Source organism: Helianthus annuus, chromosome 17 (assembly GCF_002127325.2).
Source record: "Helianthus annuus cultivar XRQ/B chromosome 17, HanXRQr2.0-SUNRISE, whole genome shotgun sequence".
Taxonomy (NCBI): domain Eukaryota; kingdom Viridiplantae; phylum Streptophyta; class Magnoliopsida; order Asterales; family Asteraceae; genus Helianthus; species Helianthus annuus.
Window position 1 is genome coordinate 101,637,314 of NC_035449.2, and position 22,516 is coordinate 101,659,829.

Below are 22,516 nucleotides of genomic sequence, written 5' to 3' on the forward strand. Positions count from 1 at the left end.
TTTTCTATCCAAAATAATATTTACCAAAAATATGCTCATAAATGTAGTTTCCGGAATATTTTGTAAGTTAAAGTCTTTCGTTCGGTTTCACAATATTATATCTGTAACTTATATATTTATTCCTTGTGATTTTTGGTAATATTTTGGATGGTAAATTCTTGGTATTTGTTAAGTTACATTATTTCAAACCTAAAATAATATAACTATTACACAAAGTATACAAATATTCACACACATGTCTTCTAAATATATATACCTTTCAAATATATATATATTTAGTTATTTTTACTTACAAAATCCGATCTCCAATATTTGTATTTTTGTAACAAAATCTATGGCATACTCAATTGAACTGGCTAATGGAAAGCTAGTTGAAACGAATGAAGTTATCAGAGGATGTGTGATCGAATTGGGAGAGCACGAGTTTACACTGGATCTACTGCCAGTCGAGTTGGGAAGCTTCGACGTGGTAGTAGGGATGGATTGATGGTCCAGCATACGGGCCAAAATTGTATGGCACGAGAAGACCATTCGCATCCCAATGGCGGATGGATAAACGATTGTGGTTCATGGAGAAAAGCGCGATACGCCCTTAAGAATCATTAGCTGTCTGAAAGATCGGAAATGTTTGAAGAAGGGATGTGTTGCCTTCTTGGCACACATCATGGATAAAGATGTGACAACCCGCATACAGGTACTGTACGAATTAAGTAACCCTAATTACGTGCTTAATGACTGTGCTTGATTACATCTGACGCTTTAAATTGCTTACTGATTTACGTTATATACACACATGTGCATCCTTTACATACAGTCACTCCAATTATTTCATACAGACTCTTAGTGACAAACCTGATGCACAAAGCACAGTTAGCACAACGAGCGGGTAACTCAGACACATGCTGACAATGCCAGCACTTAGACAAATACTATTTTTAGGCCAGTGTGGGCCAGAGATAAAACACTACACTAGTATGGAGTGTAGGGAAGTGAGGACCATAAGACTATGTCACTAGGTGATAGTTTGAGTGCCGGAAAGTGCCTAAAACGCAATTTAATTACAGAATTACGCATTTTTAGTAACAATTCAGCTTTTAACACACTCATATTATATAGAGTATTGACTAAATGGTCCTGGACACTTTCCTAAGTGTTGGAATTAATTTCGTTACAGAAAGATGCACAAAAGACGCTTTACGGGACAATTAAACGCTTTAACGGAACGATGCGAAACCGAACAACCAGACATTACCCGAGACATGAAATATTGTCAGAAATATTATTTTATCATTTTAAATTAATTACGGTCATAAAAATCCCTATACACCATCTAAACATGACATTCACCCACTATACTTGGAAATACCCTTAACCTTCTAACTTATTACCTACTAATTAACAAAAATTTACACTTTACCCCCCCCCCAACCGAATTTCTGCCATGATTAGTAAAATATTTTATTTAGATTATGTGAAAAGAAAATCCTTGTTCTATTGGCCAAGAGATTGGGTATGATTACCCTAAGTTCTAGATTTGCATGTTTCCAAGGAGATGTGCATCATTACAAAGATTACACCCAACCTCCTCTCTCCTCCCCCTTAATTTCGGCTCACACCCCCCCCCTCTCTCTCCATAACCGAATTCACCACCACCATTCTTCACATCCTCCATTTTCTTCTCCAACAAGCTCTCTTTCAAGTGTGAAGTTCCTCCATAGAAGTGTAAGATTGAAGGGTTTCCAAGGAAGCTTGATTCAAGCTTTGTCACCAACATTTCACCATCATTTTGTCCTAAGATTACAACCCTAGCCTTGTGCTAGTAGTAAGTCTCTTCACACTCTTGCTCCATCTCATTCTTGTTATGTTTTGGTTGAATGTTCTTGTCACGCGAAAGCTTAAACACTAAAATGTGAACTTAAAATTCTGCCTAAAAACCATTTATAAAAAGGTTGTGTGAGGTTGAAATCTGAATGGTTTAGGGTTGGTTAAAGCATGATTGAAGTTTTAACATTTGTTCATCAATAAACCATGGTTAGGGTCCTTGTTTTCGCGTTTTTAGTCACTTCTACAATGTAAACAGCTTGCTGAGTTGAATTTTCAGCCAACTTCAACAGGCTGTAACGGGATCATTTTAAATCGAAAAACGGATTTTATGAAGCCTAAAATGTGTATTTTGGAATAACTAAACAAATGGCACTGGAATCGTAATTTTTCGAGACCGTTTACTATTTTTAAAAGACTATTTTTGGACAGCAGCTCAAGCTTCATTTTTACTACAGAAAAACTGTGTTGTTTTCGAAGTCATAACCTGAAACCTGAGTGAAACCAACTCATGGAATTTTTACAGTAGATGGAAACCTTTGTCAGGACGACCCACCAACTGGAATTTCGTCAAACGGACTTACGGTTAATTTTTAGTGAATATTTCTGTAAACTGCAATCAGAAAGTAACAAATCTGATTGCAGTCGAGAAGATGATTTTCTATAAAATATGGGTAACAAACTGGAATTTGATATTTTTACACAAATAATTTTGGAACATATGTGACATTCTGTAAAAATTTGGTAATTTTTGGAAAAGCATAACTATTTTATAAAAATCCTCGAAAACAGTCCGGTTTTGAGTAATGAAGCTGAAATAAAGTATGTAACGTTTTGTTTGTCGATATGTCGGTTTGGTTATTGAAAAATGAACTATTGAATATATGTAAAAGAAAATGATATGCTATTTAAGCATGGACACCTCTATTTACAGAGGAGACTCTGCCGAAATTTTCCGAGAATCCGAAAACTTAGTAAAATATTCGAGAAAATAGATACGAAATAGTTGTCTAACTATTTTTCTAAGAACGATAGTTAAGTTAAAATAATTATTATTATTTTAACAAAATAATACCTAAGTAACGCAAATGAAAGCACTAAACTCTAAGCCAAGGCATGGCCCGTTCGTCTAATAGACATTAGTACGTTGTAGGTTGTCGTGTAGCGGAAAGAGTTAAAATTCGAGTCAAGACGCACTACGGTGAGTTCATGACCCCCTATTCCTTTACTATTTTCGGTTTTATACTTCGGGGTTGGAATACATGTTTACAAATTATTTCAGACATTTTATAATTGGTATGATTAGCTTAAGGAGGGGTTTTTATTACGCGATCAAGTGAGTGGTGGGCATGACACTTAAGGCCATTAGTCCTCATCGTAGGACCACGGGACATGAGTGATAGATCTATTTGGGTGTAGCGAGCCCACACCCATGAGGCCGGGGGCCCATAGTGGTGACTATGTCTTCATACCGGAGACAAATTTGATAGGTTTGAGTCTTCCTGCATCATTCACATATACTATTGGATTTGCAACCCAATGGTGATCATTTTTCCTTATTGCTACATACCAGGGACTATTTTTACTTACAGACATATTAAACGGTTTATACACACAGACTTACACATGAACTCGCTCAACTTTTTGTTGACTTTTTAAACTACATGTATTTCAGGGAATTAATTTGGATCTGGCAAGTGATGCATGATTAGCCGCGTACTTAATAAGGATGTCATCCGGAGTCGTAGGTTTGGGAAGTGTAACTATTTCCTGGACGAGTTGCATGTCTCAAATCCTTGTGTCATTGATAGTCTTTCGTCGAGTCTTATGAACTCTTTTTGAACAAGTCATGTTTTGTAACGCATTTTGTGGTTGATGTTTTAAAACAATATGTAATGCATTCTCTTAACTATTTTAATGGATGAACATCAAGTATTTTTATCATATAGCATGTTGTGATTGTTGCTATGGTATTAAGAAGTCACACCAAATAAACCCACGTTTCCGCAAAAGCTAGGGTGTGACAGCTTGGTATCAGAGCCTCGATCATAGCGAACTAGGATTCCTTCTCGAGTCTAGACTATGATCATTAGGGCTCTCCCAAAAATGTTTTCAAACGTTTTTACATTTGCATACACTAAAAGTCCAGATCCAGGGCACAAACATTTTTACAAACAAAAAGGGGCACAAATACACTTTTCAAAATTTTTGTATCAGTCTTAGAGACTGAGGGAGTTCAGTCTTAGAGACTGAGGGATTCAATCTTAGAGATTGGGGATGTTTAGCCTTAGAGGCTGGGGGAAAATTTGAGTCTTAGAGATTGGGAGGTTGGTCTTAGAGGCCAGGGAGTTAGTCTGAGAGACTAGGGAATTCAGTCTTAGAGATTGGGTGGGATAGTCTGGGAAGACTAGGATGCATACATGATTTCATTGTTATTTGTTTACATGCTTACCTTATTTGTGTGCATATGTTGTGGTTGTGTTACAGACACCATGGCATCATCCGGTAGTGGAGTATCCGACGCGAGTGACCCGAGGACTCTTACCTCTGATGACGAGATGGCTACCGATTCGGGAGTTTACACCTCAGACACCACGAGCACCGATAAAGACAATTTTCAGCCTTTTGCCCTACCGGACTGTACCCTTAGCTGATGGCCCACCAGGAGAGGACCTACCCCTTGTTCCAATTCGTGCCCCTCTTCCCTTCGCTGCAGTTCCCTTTGAGGAACAACCTATCGACGCGTTACCCGATGGTGACATCGACCTACTCATCGAGGGTCCCCCGGAGGGAGACCAGGACGGTGTTCCGCATGTTGATATCCCAGTTGTTGATCCCATTGTTCCCATGGTCGAGCTTCCTGATATGGGGGTTCAGTCAGATTCGTCCGCTTCAGGTTCCTTTGAGTCGATAGCTTCTCATATCCCACCGTTGGGATTCGGTTACACTCCTCGCATGGACGCTGGTGAGGAGATGGAGTTGGAGCAGCCTGCTGAGGGTCCTGTTCTTCCAGATGATCCGATTCCTGCCATGCTTGCTGATTATCAGCCCGCTCCAGTCACTTCCGAGCCCGTTCTTGCCATTGACCCTGTTACTGTCAATGATACACCCGTTGTTGCACCACCAGCCGTTGAGATACCCGATGTAGCACCCATACCCGATCCCATGGCTATTTTTGATGACCTTGCACCGTTCGCTACCCACATTGACTCGAGATACGCCCACTCCAGCAATGGGTGGATTGAGGAGGATGACTACCCTTCGTACGTAGTCCCAGTCACTCCCCCTCCCGCACATATCGTTGTACCGTTCGATGCTCCCTTGTTTCCTCCATCCACATCCGATACCCATGGTACTGACCTTCCTATCACTTTCCTTCAGCACATTCCTCCACCCCAACCTGGGGAGGGATCATCGAGTCAGCCCTTCGGCTGCATTCCATTCATGCCAGAGGATAGCCAGTTCTTACCGCAGGTCCCTTATTCAGGTTTTGTTCCACCAGTGTGATTTTCTGCACCTCTCGTGACCCAGTTTCCCCATATCACTTCACAGTTTGCTTTTACCCCACACATTACACTTCCGGTTTCAGCCCCGATGGGTGAACCATCCCCATGGTCAGCACCCCATGTCATGCCTGTATCCGACCCTTACCATCCCTTCTATGACGGATACTCTGTAGAGGACACGCTCACGTCACTGCAGTTACAGCGGGACGCCTTGAGACGATGTGTCCAGCGGTTGGAGAGAGCTCCACATCCTCACTGTCCCTGTCAGACTCAGTTTTCAGCATCACACACTTCTTTTCCCTCATCTCAGGAGTCAGACGTTCATTTCCTCCCTCTCGATCGTCAGGTTGCTTTCGTGTTGCGCTTTGCCTATGCACTTGAGGAGGATTTGGTGCAGTTGCGCCGATTGATTTTCTCTCGTTTTCCACCTCCTCCTCCACCGTCAGCTTAGGGATATACTCGGGGCAACATGGATTTCAGATCTTCTACAGACCGGCTACTCTTAGTGGGAAGACAGCGCTAGAGCCATGACTATGAAGACCTTTTGAGACCACGATTTTGGTTTTTGATTTATTTGTATTGTACTCAGACAAGGGTGATGTAGCCCTTAGTATATTTTGACACATGGTGAAATTGTGAAACAGTATTGGTGGTTTGTTTATGAAACTTAAATCGCAAGTCTTTTAAATCCATGCATTGTTGATTATTTGTTATGATTATGACATGAGATGTTATGTGAATGATGAATGTTACTACATATACGTATGATTATCATACTTACTATGACCTGACCAATATGGAACATCCTCTAGAAAAATGCCTCCATGACGCGACACACGCATGCCGACTAACCAGGCAGAACTGCAAGGAATCATCGCTGCCGCAATTGCACAATATGCTGCTTCTCAAGGGGATTCGAGCGGAAACATTTCGAACAACAACAACAACCCTCCGAATGGGTGTACTTTCAAGCAATTCTTAGATTGCAAGCCGCAAAACTTTGATGGCACTGGAGGTGCCGTGGCTTTCACTCGTTGGACTGAAAAGACGGAGACGACAATCAGAATGAGCAAATGTGCACCGGGACAACAAGTTACGTACATCACAGGGCTCTTTACTGATGGTGCCCTATCATGGTGGAACCTCCAAGTTCAAACACTAGGAGAGGCTGCAGCATACGCCATGACTTGGGCTGAATTGAAAGAGCTGATGCGCAAGAAGTATTGCTCCAGAGCTGAGATCCAGAGATTGGAAACCGAATTTTGGAACCTAAGGATGGAAGGTCCAAAAATCGCTGAATATGTTCAAAGGTTTCATGATCTGTCCCATGTGGTGCCGTACATGGTCACGCCCGAGTTCAAGCGCGTGGAACGTTTCATCTGGGGGTTAGCACCTCAGATTATGAGCATGGTCACAACGTCTAAACCAGCAACCATTACTGAAGCCATCGATTTGAGCATCTCGCTGACTGAAGAAGCCATCAGGCTAAACAAGTTTTCAAAGGATGATCAGAAAAAGAAAGAGACTCATGTGGAGTCGTCGGGGGAAAACAAACGGAAGTTTTCCAACTTCAAGCAAGGAACTAGCAGTGGTAGCAAGAGAAGTGAATCGAACACGCCGACCAGGGCCAAGACTGGTGATGAAAACAGGGGAAAAGGTTACATGGGCACTTTGCCCAAGTGTGGTGCATGTCAGTTCCATCATCCCGGCCCGTGCCGCCTCAGAAAATGCGAATCTTGCGGGAAGACAGGCCATTCCAAGGAGACGTGTTGGGTGGGATCAGGCCAAGGTGGTCAAAGGGGTTACAATAACAACCGTGGTAATGGAAACAGGCCGCAAGGAAATAATGGGGGAAACGGAAATCATGGGAATGCCCCGAATCAAGCTGGTAACCGGGGAACAAACGGAAATCGAAATGGAAATGGTAGTGGGAATGGCCGAGGGCCAGGATGCTTCAACTGCGGGGACGTTGGGCACTTCAAAAGGGAATGCCCAAAGCTAAATCAAGCGCAAGGCTGAGTTTTTAACATTGGTGCGAGGGAAGCGCACCAAGATCCGAATGTTGTCACTGGTACGTTCCCTATAAATCAACGCTATGCGTCTGTTCCTTTTGATACTGGTGCCGATTATAGTTTCGTATCGTTAGAATTTAAGAACATGCTTGGGTTAACTGCTAGTAAGTTAGACGTTCCGTACTCTATTGAATTGGCGAATGGGAAACTAGTTGAAACGGGTGAAGTTATACGGGGATGCATGATAGAACTGGGAGGACACGAATTTACGCTAGACCTACTGCCAGTCGAGTTGGGAAGCTTCGACGTGGTAATAGGGATGGATTGGCTGTCTAGCAACAAAGCCGAGGTGGTTTGTCACGAGAAGACCATCCGCATTCCAATGGCCGATGGAGAGACGATTGTAGTTCATGGAGAAAAGCGCGATACGCCATTGAGGATCATTAGCTGCTTGAAAGCTAGGAAGTGTTTGAGGAAAGGATGTGTTGCCTTTTTGGCACACATCGTGGATAAGGAAGCCGCTGAGCCCAAGATCGAAGACATTCCTGTCGTGAAGGAATATCCTGAAGTCTTTCCAGAAGACTTACCAGGATTGTCGCCTCCAAGACAAGTCGAATTTCACATTGACTTAGTTCCAGGCGCCGCGCCTGTGGCTAAGGCACCCTATCGACTTGCACCTTCAGAGATGCAAGAGCTGTCAACACAACTGCAAGAGCTGTTAGACAAGGGATTCATCAGACCAAGCTTCTCACCTTGGGGAGCTCCAGTTTTGTTCGTTAAGAAGAAGGATAGTAGCTTTCGTATGTGTATAGACTACCGCGAGCTCAACAAGTTGACTGTCAAGAATAGATATCCTTTGCCAAGGATTGATGACCTGTTCGATCAACTACAAGGTTCAAGTTTCTACTCAAAGATCGATCTAAGATCAGGTTACCACCAGTTGAGAATACAAGAGGAAAGTATTCCCAAAACTGCTTTTAGAACTCGATATGGACATTACGAGTTTCTGGTTATGCCGTTTGGGTTGACAGACGCTCCAGCAGTTTTCATGGACTTGATGAACAGAGTCTGCAAGCCGTACCTCGACAAGTTTGTAATCGTATTCATTGATGATATTTTGATCTACTCAAAGACGAAGGAAGAACACGAGCAACACTTGAGAGCTATTCTAGAGCTGCTTAAGAAGGAGAAGTTGTACGCCAAGTTCTCGAAATGTGAGTTATGGTTACGCGAGGTCCAGTTTCTTAGACATGTAGTTAATGGAAATGGAATCCATGTGGATCCCACAAAGATCGAGGCGATCAAGAATTGGGAGTCCCCGAAAACGCCAACCGAGATTCGGCAATTCCTAGGTTTGGTTGGGTATTATCGAAGGTTCATTGAGGATTTTTCTAAAATCGCTCAACCTCTGACCGCACTCACACAAAAAGACAAGAAGTTTGATTGGAGAGATAAGCAAGAAGAAGCGTTTCAATTGTTGAAGAACAAGCTTTGTGACGCACCGACCTTAGCTCTATCCGAAGGCATGGGCGACTTCGTGGTATATTGTGACGCCTCGCGTCAGGGTTTAGGCTGCGTGTTGATGCAGCGACAGAAGGTCATAGCATAGGCCAGCTGAAGGTACATGAGAAGAATTACACCACGCATGACTTGGAGTTAGGCGCCGTAGTGTTCGCATTGAAGATCTGGCGACACTATTTGTATGGAACAAGATGTACAATCTTCACTGATCAGAAGAGTTTACAGCACATTTTTGATCAAAAGGAACTTAACATGAGACAGAGACGCTGGGTTGAGCTGTTGAACGACTACGACTGTGAAATCAAGTATCACCCAGGAAAGGCGAATGTAGTTGCTGACGCCCTAAGTCGAAAAGAAAGGATTAAGCCCATAAGGGTTAGGGCTTTAGAAATGATTGTCCAGACAGACATCTCGTTGCGCATTCGTGCCGCGCAGAGAGAGGCCTTGAAAGAAAGGAATATCGAGGATGAGTATCTCCGTGGGATGGAGAAACAGTTAGTGCCAAACAAGGAAGGAACCTTGTGTTTCATGAGACGAATTTGGGTTCCTCTGTTTGGAGGATTGAGAAAGGTTATATTCGATGAGGCTCACAAGTCACAATACTCGATTCATCCAGGAGCGGATAAAATGTACCAAGATCTTAAGGATTTCTATTGGTGGCCTAGGATGAAAGGCGATGTTGCAGTATATGTTGGCAAATGTTTAACTTACGCCAAGGTTAAAGCCGAGTACTAGAAGCCTTTAGGACTCCTGCAACAACCTGTAATACCCCAATGGAAATGGGAACAGATTTCAATGGACTTCATAGCGAAATTGCCAAAGACGCCCAAGGGCCATGATACAATTTGGGTAATTGTAGACCGACTGACAAAGTCTGCGCACTTCCTGCCGATCAAGGAAAAGGACAACACGAGTAAACTTGCTGAAATATACATGAGGGAGATTGTTGCACGTCATGGAGTGCCTCTCTCGATTATCTCTGATAGAGATGGACGCTTCGTATCAAGGATTTGGCAGTCCTTCCAAGAGGCCTTTGGTTCTCAGTTAAACCTGAGTACAACTTTTCACCCACAAACGGATGGCCAGAGCAAGCGAACAATTCAAACATTGGAAGATATGCTGAGAGCATGTGTAATGGACCTGGGTGGTAGCTGGGACAAACACTTACCCTTGGTCGAATTTTCATACAACAACAGCTACCACACCAGCATTGGAGCAGCACCGTTTGAAGCTCTTTATGGACGCAAGTGTCGATCACCGCTATGCTGGGCTGATGCAGGTGATAGACAGCTGGTTGGCCCCGAAATGGTTCAGGAAACAACAGACAAGATCTTTCAAATTCGAAAACGCATCGAGGCAGCTCGCGACAGACAGAAAGGCTACGCAAACCAAAGAAGGAAACCTTTGGAATTTCAAGTTGGGGATATGGTTTTGTTAAAGGTTTCACCCTGTAAGGGTGTGGCACGCTTTGGAAAGCGTGGGAAGTTGAATCCACGTTACATTGGTCCTTTCAGAATCCTGCAAAGGATTGGGCTTGTAGCATACAAATTGGACTTACCTGCTGAACTTAATGGCGTTCATGATACATTCCATGTATCGAACCTGAAGAAGAGTCCAACTCAAGAGACAGTTGTCATTCCTGCTGACGAGGTCCATATTGATGACACACTCCACTTTGTTGAGGAACCGGTTGAGGTTACAGATTGGAAGATTAATAAGACACGCCGGAGTAGTGTCAAACTCGTTAAAGTTTGATGGAATGCACGACACGGCCCGGAGTTCACGTGGGAGCGTGAGGATCGCATGAAGGCCAAGTACCCACATTTATTCCCCAAGACCCCTGCAACTAGAAGTAGAACTTAAAATTTCAGGACGAAATTTTCTTAACGGGGGGAGAATGTGACAACCCGCATAATTACAGGTACTGTACGAATTAAGTAACCCTAATTATGTGCTTAATGACTGTGCTTGATTACATCTGACGCTTTAAATTGCTTACTGATTTATGTTATATACACACATGTGCATCCTTTACATACAGTCACTCCAATTATTTCATACAGACTCTTAGTGACAAACCTGATGCACAAAGCACAGTTAGCACATCGAACGGGTAACTCAGACACATGCTGACAATGCCAGTGTGACACCTAGTATTTTCGATCTTTCCATTTTTGGCAAGTCTACTTGTACTTTCTATTTTTGTAAGTTGTACCTTTGTGGTATTTGGTTTTATTCCCAAATTGTACTCGAGACTTGAAATCATAATGAAAGTGCATTATTTTATTCATATTTGTGTCTGAATACTATGTATTGTCAAAACAATTGATAACATGTTAAACTATGTTAAACACGTAAAAACAGTGAAAATACATCTTAATCTGAGCTTTCAAATTCATCACTGCCAAGAGATTACCCTAAACCGTACAAAAATCGGGAATTTATACGTTAATTCGGTGAAAATATCAAAATTGGGTTAAAATAATTTTTATATTATTTTATTAATATTTTAAATAAGTAAACTAATAATTAAAATTAAATAAATAAATGTTTTAAACTGAATTTTTAAGGATTTTGTTAGTTTTGGTTAGTTAAACTAACTCAGTTAGTGAAAACCCAGTTAAATCAGCTAACTGGGTTAATTTTATCAAAGGACAGCACTAACTGAGTTAGAAAACTCAGTTAGTGACTAACCCAGTTAGTCAGACTAACTGTTAGTAAAAAAGGGGGGTTGAACCGCGCGGAACAAGGATCGAACTCGGGACCATGCGCTTAACAAACAAACGACTAACCACTCGGCCGGGCATGCCACATCCGTTATATATCCGAATTAAATGATATTTAACCGCTAATTAGATGCGCGGATTTAAATAAAAACCGCCCAAACCATCCATCTTCTCCGACGGTTGACATGGTGACCGGAAAATCGAGACCTTTCCTGTTCGTAACCTACGGCCTACATCCCCTTTATAAATCGATCAAACCTCAAACCAATCGGTCATTTCACCCCGATTCCCGAAGCAAACCGTAACCGACTCGTTCACACCTTCGCCGGAAATAACGAAGCTTTTGCGGGGGTTGCCGTAGCCGGAGAAAACAACCGCGGCCTCTTTCGTTGTCATTGTTTCGCCGCCGAAGAAGCCCGCAAACCACCGGAGCCCCAACCTTCTGCCTTGCCGGAGCTTCACCGGAGTCGCCGGAGAAGACAACCCGACCGGTACCGATTCGTTCTTTTCTTTCCGTTTCCGTTCCTGTGTTTGTTTTTCTTCCTGTTTTATCGATTCATAACTGATATTACATTATTATTGTTAACAAGAAAAGTCAAGTCTTAATATTAGTTCTATTATTATTATTACATATAATCAGATTTAATCAAAATATTATTACTATTTATAATCAGTAATGTTAACCATAACATATGTGAAATCAGAAATTTATTTGATAATGTTACTTTATGTAATCGGAATTTTTATTTTATAATAAATCAGAATTATTATATTTATTAATCAGAAATATTATTAATATTATTAATCAGATTTATAAATATTTTTAAATCAGATTTTATAACAGAAATTTATTTCCTATTTCTTTTTAATAATAATTAGAGTTTTACAACAAAATAATCAGATTATTTTTAGATTTTCAGAATTTTTATATAAAATCAGAATTAATTAACAGAATTATTATTTAAATTATTATTTAAATCCGAATTATTATTCTTTATTTATTATAATAAAATTTATTATTTTATCTAAATCAGAATTATTATATAATAAACAGATTTACTATTTTATTTAGAGTAGAATTATTATTTTCTATATAATAATCAGATTTATTATTTTAAATCAGAATTATTAATCTATATTATTAATATTAATAATAATCAGAATTATTACTTTATATATATCAGAATTATTATTTTTAAATACATAATAATCAGGAATTTTTATTTATATAATCCAGAATTTTAGTAATAATATTTATAATACTTTAGTAAAATCAGAAATATTATTTTAATAGTATAAAAAATCAGTATTTATTTTTACTCACTTATTTATAAATAAATTGACATGTATTTCATTAAATACAAAATATAAAAATGAGACATATGATTGTTATTTTAGAAATGTTAATATTATTTTTATAAATGCCTTGTTATGTAAATAATGTCTAAATTCCCAATATTTAACAATCCTCAAAATTAATAGGGTGAATCTCTTGTGCACATTCTCTTGGGCAATCTCTTGTTTTAACCTTTTCCAAGAAAAACGCAACGCAACCTAAGGTGAGTATACATGACCCATTTTCTATTTTATCACATTTTGGGTGTTGTATGCATTTCTATATCAAACACACTATGTTAAACATTTTTGCACCCTCAATCCACAATTCATGTGAATCTATTTGACTCATGTTAATCACGTTATGCTACTGTTAAACAGTTATGACTGTGTGTTCATTAACTTTGCAAGCCTCCCCTAACAATGGCAGCGCTGTAGGTTGAGAAACGCCCCTCCCATAATATTATGGGTATTGTTAGGTTTATTCTATGTTACTCATGTTACCACCCTTCTAGGGTTAGGCTATGTTAATTGCGTTAAACTTTGGTTTGAACACATAGATATCATCGTTACGAGTATAACTGTTAATATGAACTCATATAGTCACGTGGATTTGAGCATGTTAAACTATTTCAAACATATTATACTATATTCAAACTTGTGTACTCGCCAACATGTTTTGTTGACTTTATTTTAAATGCATATTGCAGGATGAGGAAGTCAAGATTTGAAGAAAGGACTAGGATGGCCTAGAAACCCACTTTTGAAATAAACTATGTTTAATGTTTGTTACTTCCTTTTATGACAATGTATGAAACTTTGCAATTATAATAAATGAAATTTAATATTATTGTCACATGTAGCGTTATGATGTTTTGAGCAATTTGTTCGTCTCATCCCGATGTTTCCGCCATCGGTTGGGGTGTGACAGATTGGTATCAGAGCCATAACTATAGGGAATTAGGAAAAGTAGGAATGCTTTTACCTAGTCTATAGTTTAGGTGCTTTCTCATTTATTTGCTGTTTAAGACAATATTCCCTTCTCTCTTCCTTGCTTCCCTCTATTCTTTTGGACTTCTAATATACAAGCCTTTCCTATGGCTAACACAATACACACATGGAAGCTTTGAAGACACTCTTACAACACAATCGAAATGATTCATCAAGATAGGGGTGATTCCCACACTTGGTGATGATTTTCACTCAGCTATACTTTGGTTTTTGCACGAAACCTACCCTCAAGTAAGGAGTGACATCCAAACCTTGATGGGAGTTTCCATTTCATATTCTAGTGGACCCTCATCTTTGGATGAGTACCAACCACATCAGGGTACGATGTTATCAAGTTAGAGGTGAAACTCGCATCTTGTTAACTAGTCCCATTCCTTGATTTTCAATCTCGCCAAAGTTTCGATTTTCCCAATCGATTAAGGACGTGTAGTAACTGGAAGGACAAATATCGTTAGTCGCTCCTCGATGAGAGTATTTGTCTATTAGGCCAAAGCACGTCTCCTTAATTCGAAAAGGATTTCGATTCACTTTGGAATAGTCTTATGTTACGTTCCGTGACAATCCATATTTTTATGATAAATCTCTTTTTATGTTATCTCAATTATCATGTGATTTACATTTGAGCGTTATCTTCATTTCAAGTTTGGGAACACGAATCACGTTATTATCGCAATCTAAAACAATTAATAATTACTCCATCGTGAACAAACTAAATTTATCTTGCTTTCATCATACATGATATTCTATGTGTAACATCATGTTATTCTATGTGCAATACTATGTTATTCTATGTGAAACTATTTGACGATTTATGTGAAAAACAATGTGCTATGTGATGCATACATGAAATCAATTTTTCCTAAACAAAAACATTATGATTAAAAGTCTCATCCATTCCTTGTTTTGAATTTCTAGATGTCGTCATCTCGTCAGTTCTCTCACTCTCCCAGAAAATCCAAGGCTAACTCCAAAAAGAAAATGCTGACGTTCATGGCAAATCAGATTGCCAGAATCGTGCCAAAGATAGTGTCTGAGATTCAAGCCTCCAGCACTCCCAATCATTCTGGCGATTCTCACGTAGTACAGCCTAAACCAGTCTCATTCAACTACAAACACTTCACTGCCTGTAACCCCAAAACTTTCACTGGGAAGGATGGTGTGACTGCCATGTTGGAATGGTTTGACAGCATGGAAGTCACATTCATAAATAGTGAATGCCCAGAGGAGCTCAAGGTGCGAAGTGCCACTGGTGTTTTCCAATCCAGGGCACTAGACTGGTGGACTAACGAGAGAAATATTCAATCCAATGAGCTAGCTTACGCGTTGTCTTGGGAAGAGCTCAGACAGCTTATGATGGAGGAATTCTGCCCTCCTCATGAGCAGCAGAAGTTAGAAGAAGAGTTCTGGACCCTCAAACAAGTTGGGGATGAAAACCTTGCATACACTACCCGGTTCAAGCAGTTGTGTTTTATCGTGCCTCATTTGGTGATGACCATAGAACGCACCATTCGGAAATATATTAATGGGTTGCCTCCTACGATGCGTGATACCATCGAGGCGGCCAGGTTGGATAATATTGAGGATGTGTATCGCCTCGCGGCAAGTTTGAATAATAATCGAGTTCGTGATAAACAAGTCGCAGCAGCGTCTAAACCTGCATCCTACTCAAAACCCGCTCATCAAATCACCCACAACAATAGGGGAAAGAAGCGTAATCACCAATCCTCAGTTTGCAACGCTGTTACACCAGTTGAAAATCCAAAACCTAACCCAGCAAACCCAGAAAAGAAGCAATACACAGGAACAAACCCTAAGTGCACCACTTGCCACTTTCATCACCCAACTACGAGCCCATGTAGACACTGTACCTCCTGCAATCGTTATGGGCATTTGGCAGCATACTGTCGCAATAACCCAACGACAGCCCAAAACTCAAAGCCAGAAAATGTGGTCAGGGCATGTTTCAAATGTGGGGATCCAACTCACCTACGACCTCAGTGTCCTCAATTGAGGCAAGATTTACAGCAGAAGGCACCACAAGGCCATGCATTTGTTATCAATGCTCAGCAAGCGCGCAACGACAATGAGGTCGTGAACGGTACGTTCCTCGTTAATAATTTGTATGCTTCTATTTTATTTGATACTGGTGCAGATAAATGTTTTGTATCTGTAGAATTTGAACCATTGTTAAAATGCACACGCTCAAAACTACCTAAGTCATTCCCAGTCGAAGTTGCCAATGGCAAGTCTATTCGTGTCGATTCTGTTCTTCGTAATTGTACTCTCACTTTGAATGATCATGTCTTTTCAATTGACCTCATACCCATGGAGTTAGGTAGTTTCGATATCATAGTAGGCATGGATTGGCTTCGAAAGAACCATGCTGAAATTGCCTGTTTCGAAAAATACGTTCGTTTGCCTCTTCCATCAGGCGATACCCTACATGTTTATGGGGATCGACCTTCCAAAGGTCTAAAGCTAATGTCGTGCACACAAGCGAATAGATACTTACGTAAAAAGTACTTTGCCTTTTTAGCCCACGTAGTGGAAGAAATGGGCAAAGGAAAATGCGTAAGCGATGTTCCAGTTGTGCGTGATTTCCCAGAAGTTTTTCCTGAGGATTTACCTGGTCCTCCTCCTCCTCGGTCAGTTGACTTTCGTATCGACCTTGTGCCTGGTGCAACTCCTGTTGCACGAGCTCCCTATCTCCTTGCACCATCTGAGATGCAAGAGCTTTCCAGCCAACTCCAGGAGCTTCTTGACAAGGGTTTCATTCGACCCAGTACCTCTCCTTGGGGTGCTCCTGTTCTATTCGTTAAAAAGAAAGATGGTTCGTTTCGAATGTGTATCGATTAACGAGAGCTCAACAAGCTCACTATCAAAAATCGATATCCACTACCTCGCATCGACGACCTCTTTGATCAACTCCAAAGTGCAAGTTATTTCTCCAAGATCGATCTTCGATCTGGCTATCATCAACTTCGTGTCCTCGAAGAGGATATCCCAAAAACCGCTTTTCGAACGCGCTATGGACACTATGAGTTCGTGGTCATGCCTTTTGGTCTGACTAACGCGCCTGCCGTGTTCATGGATTTGATGAATCGTGTTTGCAAACCTTATTTAGATCGATTCGTAATTGTCTTCATTGATGACATTCTAATTTATTCTAAATCTCGAGTCGATCACGAGCGTCATTTACGTCTCATACTCGAACTTTTGCGAAGTGAACGTTTATACGCAAAGTTCTCAAAGTGTGAATTCTGGATCAAGGAAGTCCAATTCCTTGGACATGTCGTCAGCGAAAAAGGTATTCATGTCGACCCTGCTAAAATTGAAGCAGTCAAAAGTTGGATCGCACCTAAAAACCCATTAGAAATTCGTTCATTCCTAGGATTGGCGGGTTACTACCGTCGATTCATCTCAAATTTTTCTAAGATAGCTGTTCCCCTCACTATGTTGACCCAAAAGGAAAAACCTTTCGTTTGGAGTCACGAGCAGGAAGAAGCTTTTCAAACCCTCAAGGACATGCTTTGCAATGCTCCTATCTTAACCCTACCTGACGGAAATGATGACTTCGTAGTATATTGCGATGCATCAGATCGTGGTCTTGGTTGCGTTCTTATGCAACGAGGCAAGGTCATTGCGTACGCTTCTCGCCAATTAAAGATTCATGAGAAAAATTACACTACTCATGATCTTGAACTTGGTGCAGTCCTTTTCGCATTAAAAATATGGCGTCACTACCTCTATGGTACGAAATGTGTTGTATACACTGATCACAAAGTCTACAACATATCTTCAATCAAAAAGAACTAAATATGCGTCAACGTCGTTGGGTGGAATTACTTAACGACTATGACTGCGAGATTCGCTACCATCCTGGAAAGGCGAATGTCGTAGCTGATGCCCTGAGTCGTAAGGCTCATTCCTATCGTATGCGTTGTTTCAAGTGTCAAGTGACCTTCACAATTGTATTCGTGAGGCAAAGTTTGCGTCAGCTAACGAAGGAAGTCTGCTCGTCGAAATCCGTGGTGCCTCTATGGATCAACTTGTGACGAAGTCAGACGGACTTCAATATTATCTTAATCGCATTTGGGTACCAAATCGCGACAATCTTCGTGAATTTATCATGAACGAGGCTCATAAGTCTAAATACTCAATACATCCTGGTGCTGATAAGATGTATCATGATCTTCGAACATCTTATTGGTGGCCGGGTATGAAGAATGATATAGCCTTGTATGTCGCAAAATGTCTTACCTGCTCGAAGGTTAAAGCAGAGCATCAGCGTCCCTCTGGGTTGCTTGAACAACCAGAAATTCCTGTTTGGAAGTGGGATAGTATTGCAATGGATTTTATAACTAAACTCCCTCGAACCTCATCTGGTAATGATAGTATTTGGGTCATCGTTGATCGTTTGACCAAGTCAGCCCATTTCTTACCTATTCGGGAAGACTTCAAAGTTGAAAAACTTGCTCGAGTCTATACTGATGAAATCATCTGTCGTCATGGCATACCTCGTGACATCATTTCAGACCGTGATGGTCGTTTCACGTCTCGCCTATGGCAAACCTTTCAATCAGCTATGGGTACTCATTTAAATCTTAGTACAGCCTTCCATCCTCAAACAGATGGACAGACTGAGCGTACCATTCAAACTCTCGAAGATATGCTTCGATCCTGTGTCATTGACTTTGGTGGTAGTTGGGATGTGCATTTGCCTCTGGTCGAATTCTCGTACAATAACAGCTATCACTCCAGCATTCAAATCGCCCCATTCGAAGCATTATATGGGCGAAAATGTCGATCACCAATCAGTTGGCACGAAATTGGTGATAAGCAATTTACTGGTCCTGAGCTTATTCAAGAAACCACGGACAAGATTCTTCAAATCCGTGACAATTTACTCAAGGCCAGGAATCGACAAAAGAGTTACGCAGATAAAGGGCGCAAACCCATGGAATTCAATGTTGGGGATCAAGTATTACTTAAAGTATCCCTATGGAAAGGTGTTGTTCGATTCGGTAAAAAGGGTAAACTTGCCCCTCGTTACGTTGGACCTTTCAAAATCCTCGAACGAGTTGGCAAGGTAGCGTATTTGCTGGATCTACCACAGGAACTGAGTAACGTTCATCCGACATTTCACGTTTCAAATCTCAAGAAATGTCTAGCTGATGAAGGACTTCATGTCCCAGTCGACGACTTGCAAATCAATGATACGCTTCATTTCGTGGAAAGACCAGTTGAAATTGTGGATCAGGGTACCAAGCAGCTCAGACGCAGCAAAATTCGCATTGTAAAAGTACGATGGGAAGGCAAGCGTGGTGCTGAGTTTACTTGGGAACTCAAAAGTGACATGATGGCAAAGTATCCACATCTCTTCGATCAGTCTTCTTCTTAAGATTTCGAGGACGAAATCTCCTAAAGTAGGGGAGACTGTGACACCTCGTATTTTCGATCTTTCCATTTTTGGCAAGTCTACTTGTACTTTCTATTTTTGTAAGTTGTACCTTTGTGGTATTTGGTTTTATTCCCAAATTGTACTCGAGACTTGAAATCATAATGAAAGTGCATTATTTTATTCATATTTGTGTCTGAATACTATGTATTGTCAAAACAATTGATAACATGTTAAACTATGTTAAACACGTAAAAACAGTGAAAATACATCTTAATCTGAGCTTTCAAATTCATCACTGCCAAGAGATTACCCTAAACCGTACAAAAATCGGGAATTTATACGTTAATTCGGTGAAAATATCAAAATTGGGTTAAAATAATTTTTATATTATTTTATTAATATTTTAAATAAGTAAACTAATAATTAAAATTAAATAAATAAATGTTTTAAATTTAATTTTTAAGGATTTTGTTAGTTTTGGTTAGTTAAACTAACTCAGTTAGTGAAAACCCAGTTAAATCAGCTAACTGGGTTAATTTTATCAAAGGACAGCACTAACTGAGTTAGAAAACTCAGTTAGTGACTAACCCAGTTAGTCAGACTAACTGTTAGTAAAAAAGGGGGGTTGAACCGCGCGGAACAAGGATCGAACTCGGGACCATGCGCTTAACAAACAAACGACTAACCACTCGGCCGGGCATGCCACATCCGTTATATATCCGAATTAAATGATATTTAACCGCTAATTAGATGCGCGGATTTAAATAAAAACTGCCCAAACCATCCATCTTCTCCGACGGTTGACATGGTGACCGGAAAATCGAGACTTTTCCTGTTTGTAACCTACGGCCTACATCCCCTTTATAAATCGATCAAACCTCAAACCAATCGGTCCTTTCACCCCGATTCCCTAAGCAAACCGTAACCGACTCGTTCACACCTTCGCCGGAAATAACGAAGCTTTTGCGGGGGTTGCCGTAGCCGGAGAAGACAACCGCGGCCTCTTTCGTTGTCATTGTTTCGCCGCCGAAGAAGCCCGCAAACCACCGGAGCCCCAACCTTCTGCCTTGCCGGAGCTTCACCGGAGTCGCCGGAGAAGACAACCCGACCGGTACCGATTCGTTCTTTTCTTTCCGTTTCCGTTTCCGTTCCTATGTTTTTTTTCTTCCTGTTTTATCGATTCATAACTGATATTACATTATTATTGTTAACAAGAAAAGTCAAGTCTTAATATTAGTTCTATTATTATTATTATTATTACATATAATCAGATTTAATCAAAATATTATTACTATTTATAATCAGTAATGTTAACCATAACATATGTGAAATCAGAAATTTATTTGATAATGTTACTTTATGTAATCGGAATTTTTATTTTATAATAAATCAGAATTATTATATTTATTAATCAGAGATATTATTAATATTATTAATCAGATTTATAAATATTTTTAAATCAGATTTTTATAACAGAAATTTATTTCCTATTTCTTTTTAATAATAATCAGAATTTTACAACAAAATAATCAGATTATTTTTAGATTTTCAGAATTTTTATATAAAATCAGAATTAATTAACAGAATTATTATTTAAATTATTATTTAAATCCGAATTATTATTCTTTATTTATTATTTTATATATAATCAAATTTATTATTTTATCTAAATCAGAATTATTATATAATAAACAGATTTACTATTTTATTTAGAGTAGAATTATTATTTTCTATATAATAATCAGATTTATTATTTTAAATCAGAATTATTAATCTATATTATTAATATTAATAATAATCAGAATTATTACTTTATATATATCAGAATTATTATTTTTAAATACATAATAATCAGGAATTTTTATTTATATAATCCAGAATTTTAGTAATAATATTTATAATACTTTGGTAAAATCAGAAATATTATTTTAATAGTATAAAAAATCAATATTTATTTTTACTCACTTATTTATAAATAAATTGACATGTATTTCATTAAATACAAAATATAAAAATGAGACATATGATTGTTATTTTAGAAATGTTAATATTATTTTTATAAATACCTTGTTATTTAAATAATGTCTAAATTCCCAATATTTAACAATCCTCAAAATTAATAGGGTGAATCTCTTGTGCACATTCTCTTGGGCAATCTCTTGTTTTAACCTTTTCCAAGAAAAACGCAACGCAACCTAAGGTGAGTATACATGACCCATTTTCTATTTTATCACATTTTGGGTGTTGTATGCATTTCTATATCAAACACACTATGTTAAACATTTTTGCACCCTCAATCCACAATTCATGTGAATCTATTTGACTCATGTTAATCACGTTATGCTACTGTTAAACATTTATGACTGTGTGTTCATTAACTTTGCAAGCCTCCCCTAACAATGGCAGCGCTATAGGTTGAGAAACGCCCCTCCCATAATATTATGGGTATTGTTAGGTTTATTCTATGTTACTCATGTTACCACCCTTCTAGGGTTAGGCTATGTTAATTGCGTTAAACTTTGGTTTGAACACATAGATATCATCGTTACGAGTATAACTGTTAATATGAACTCATATAGTCACGTGGATTTGAGCATGTTAAACTATTTCAAACATATTATACTATATTCAAACTTGTGTACTCGCCAACATGTTTTCTTGACTTTATTTTAAATGCATACTGCAGGATGAGGAAGTCAAGATTTGAAGAAAGGACTAGGATGGCCTAGAAACCCACTTTTGAAATAAACTATGTTTAATGTTTGTTACTTCCTTTTATGACAATGTATGAAACTTTGCAATTATAATAAATGAAATTTAATATTATTGTCACATGTAGCGTTATGATGTTTTGAGCAATTTGTTCGTCTCATCCCGATGTTTCCGCCATCGGTTGGGGTGTGACAGCCAGCACTTAGACAAATACTATTTTTAGGCCAGTGTGAGCCAGAGATAAAACACTACACCAGTATGGAGTGTAGGGAAGTGAGAACCATAAGACTATGTCACTAGGTGATAGTTTGAGTGCCGGAAAGTGCCTAAAACGCAATTTAATTACAGAATTACGCATTTTTAGTAACAATTCAGCTTTTAACACACTCATATTATACAGAGTATTGACTAAATGGTCCTGGACACTTTCCTAAGTGTTGGAATTAATTTCTTTACAAAAAGATGCACAAA

General features: G+C 39.3%; 1 protein-coding gene across 1 annotated transcript; it reads left to right on the forward strand.

Annotated features, from left to right (window-relative positions):
• Positions 1-14,847: 14,847 nt before the first annotated feature.
• Positions 14,848-22,180, forward strand: LOC110924749. The gene is made up of 2 exons (XM_022168741.1): positions 14,848-16,714; positions 22,173-22,180. Exons 1-2 carry the CDS (start codon positions 14,848-14,850, stop codon positions 22,178-22,180), a joined length of 1,875 nt encoding a protein of 624 aa, XP_022024433.1.
• Positions 22,181-22,516: the final 336 nt, after the last annotated feature.

Bases quoted from the DNA above. Each gene is read 5' to 3' on its own strand.
- LOC110924749 (XM_022168741.1), top strand. From the start codon at position 14,848: ATGTCGTCATCTCGTCAGTTCTCTCACTCTCCCAGAAAATCCAAGGCT.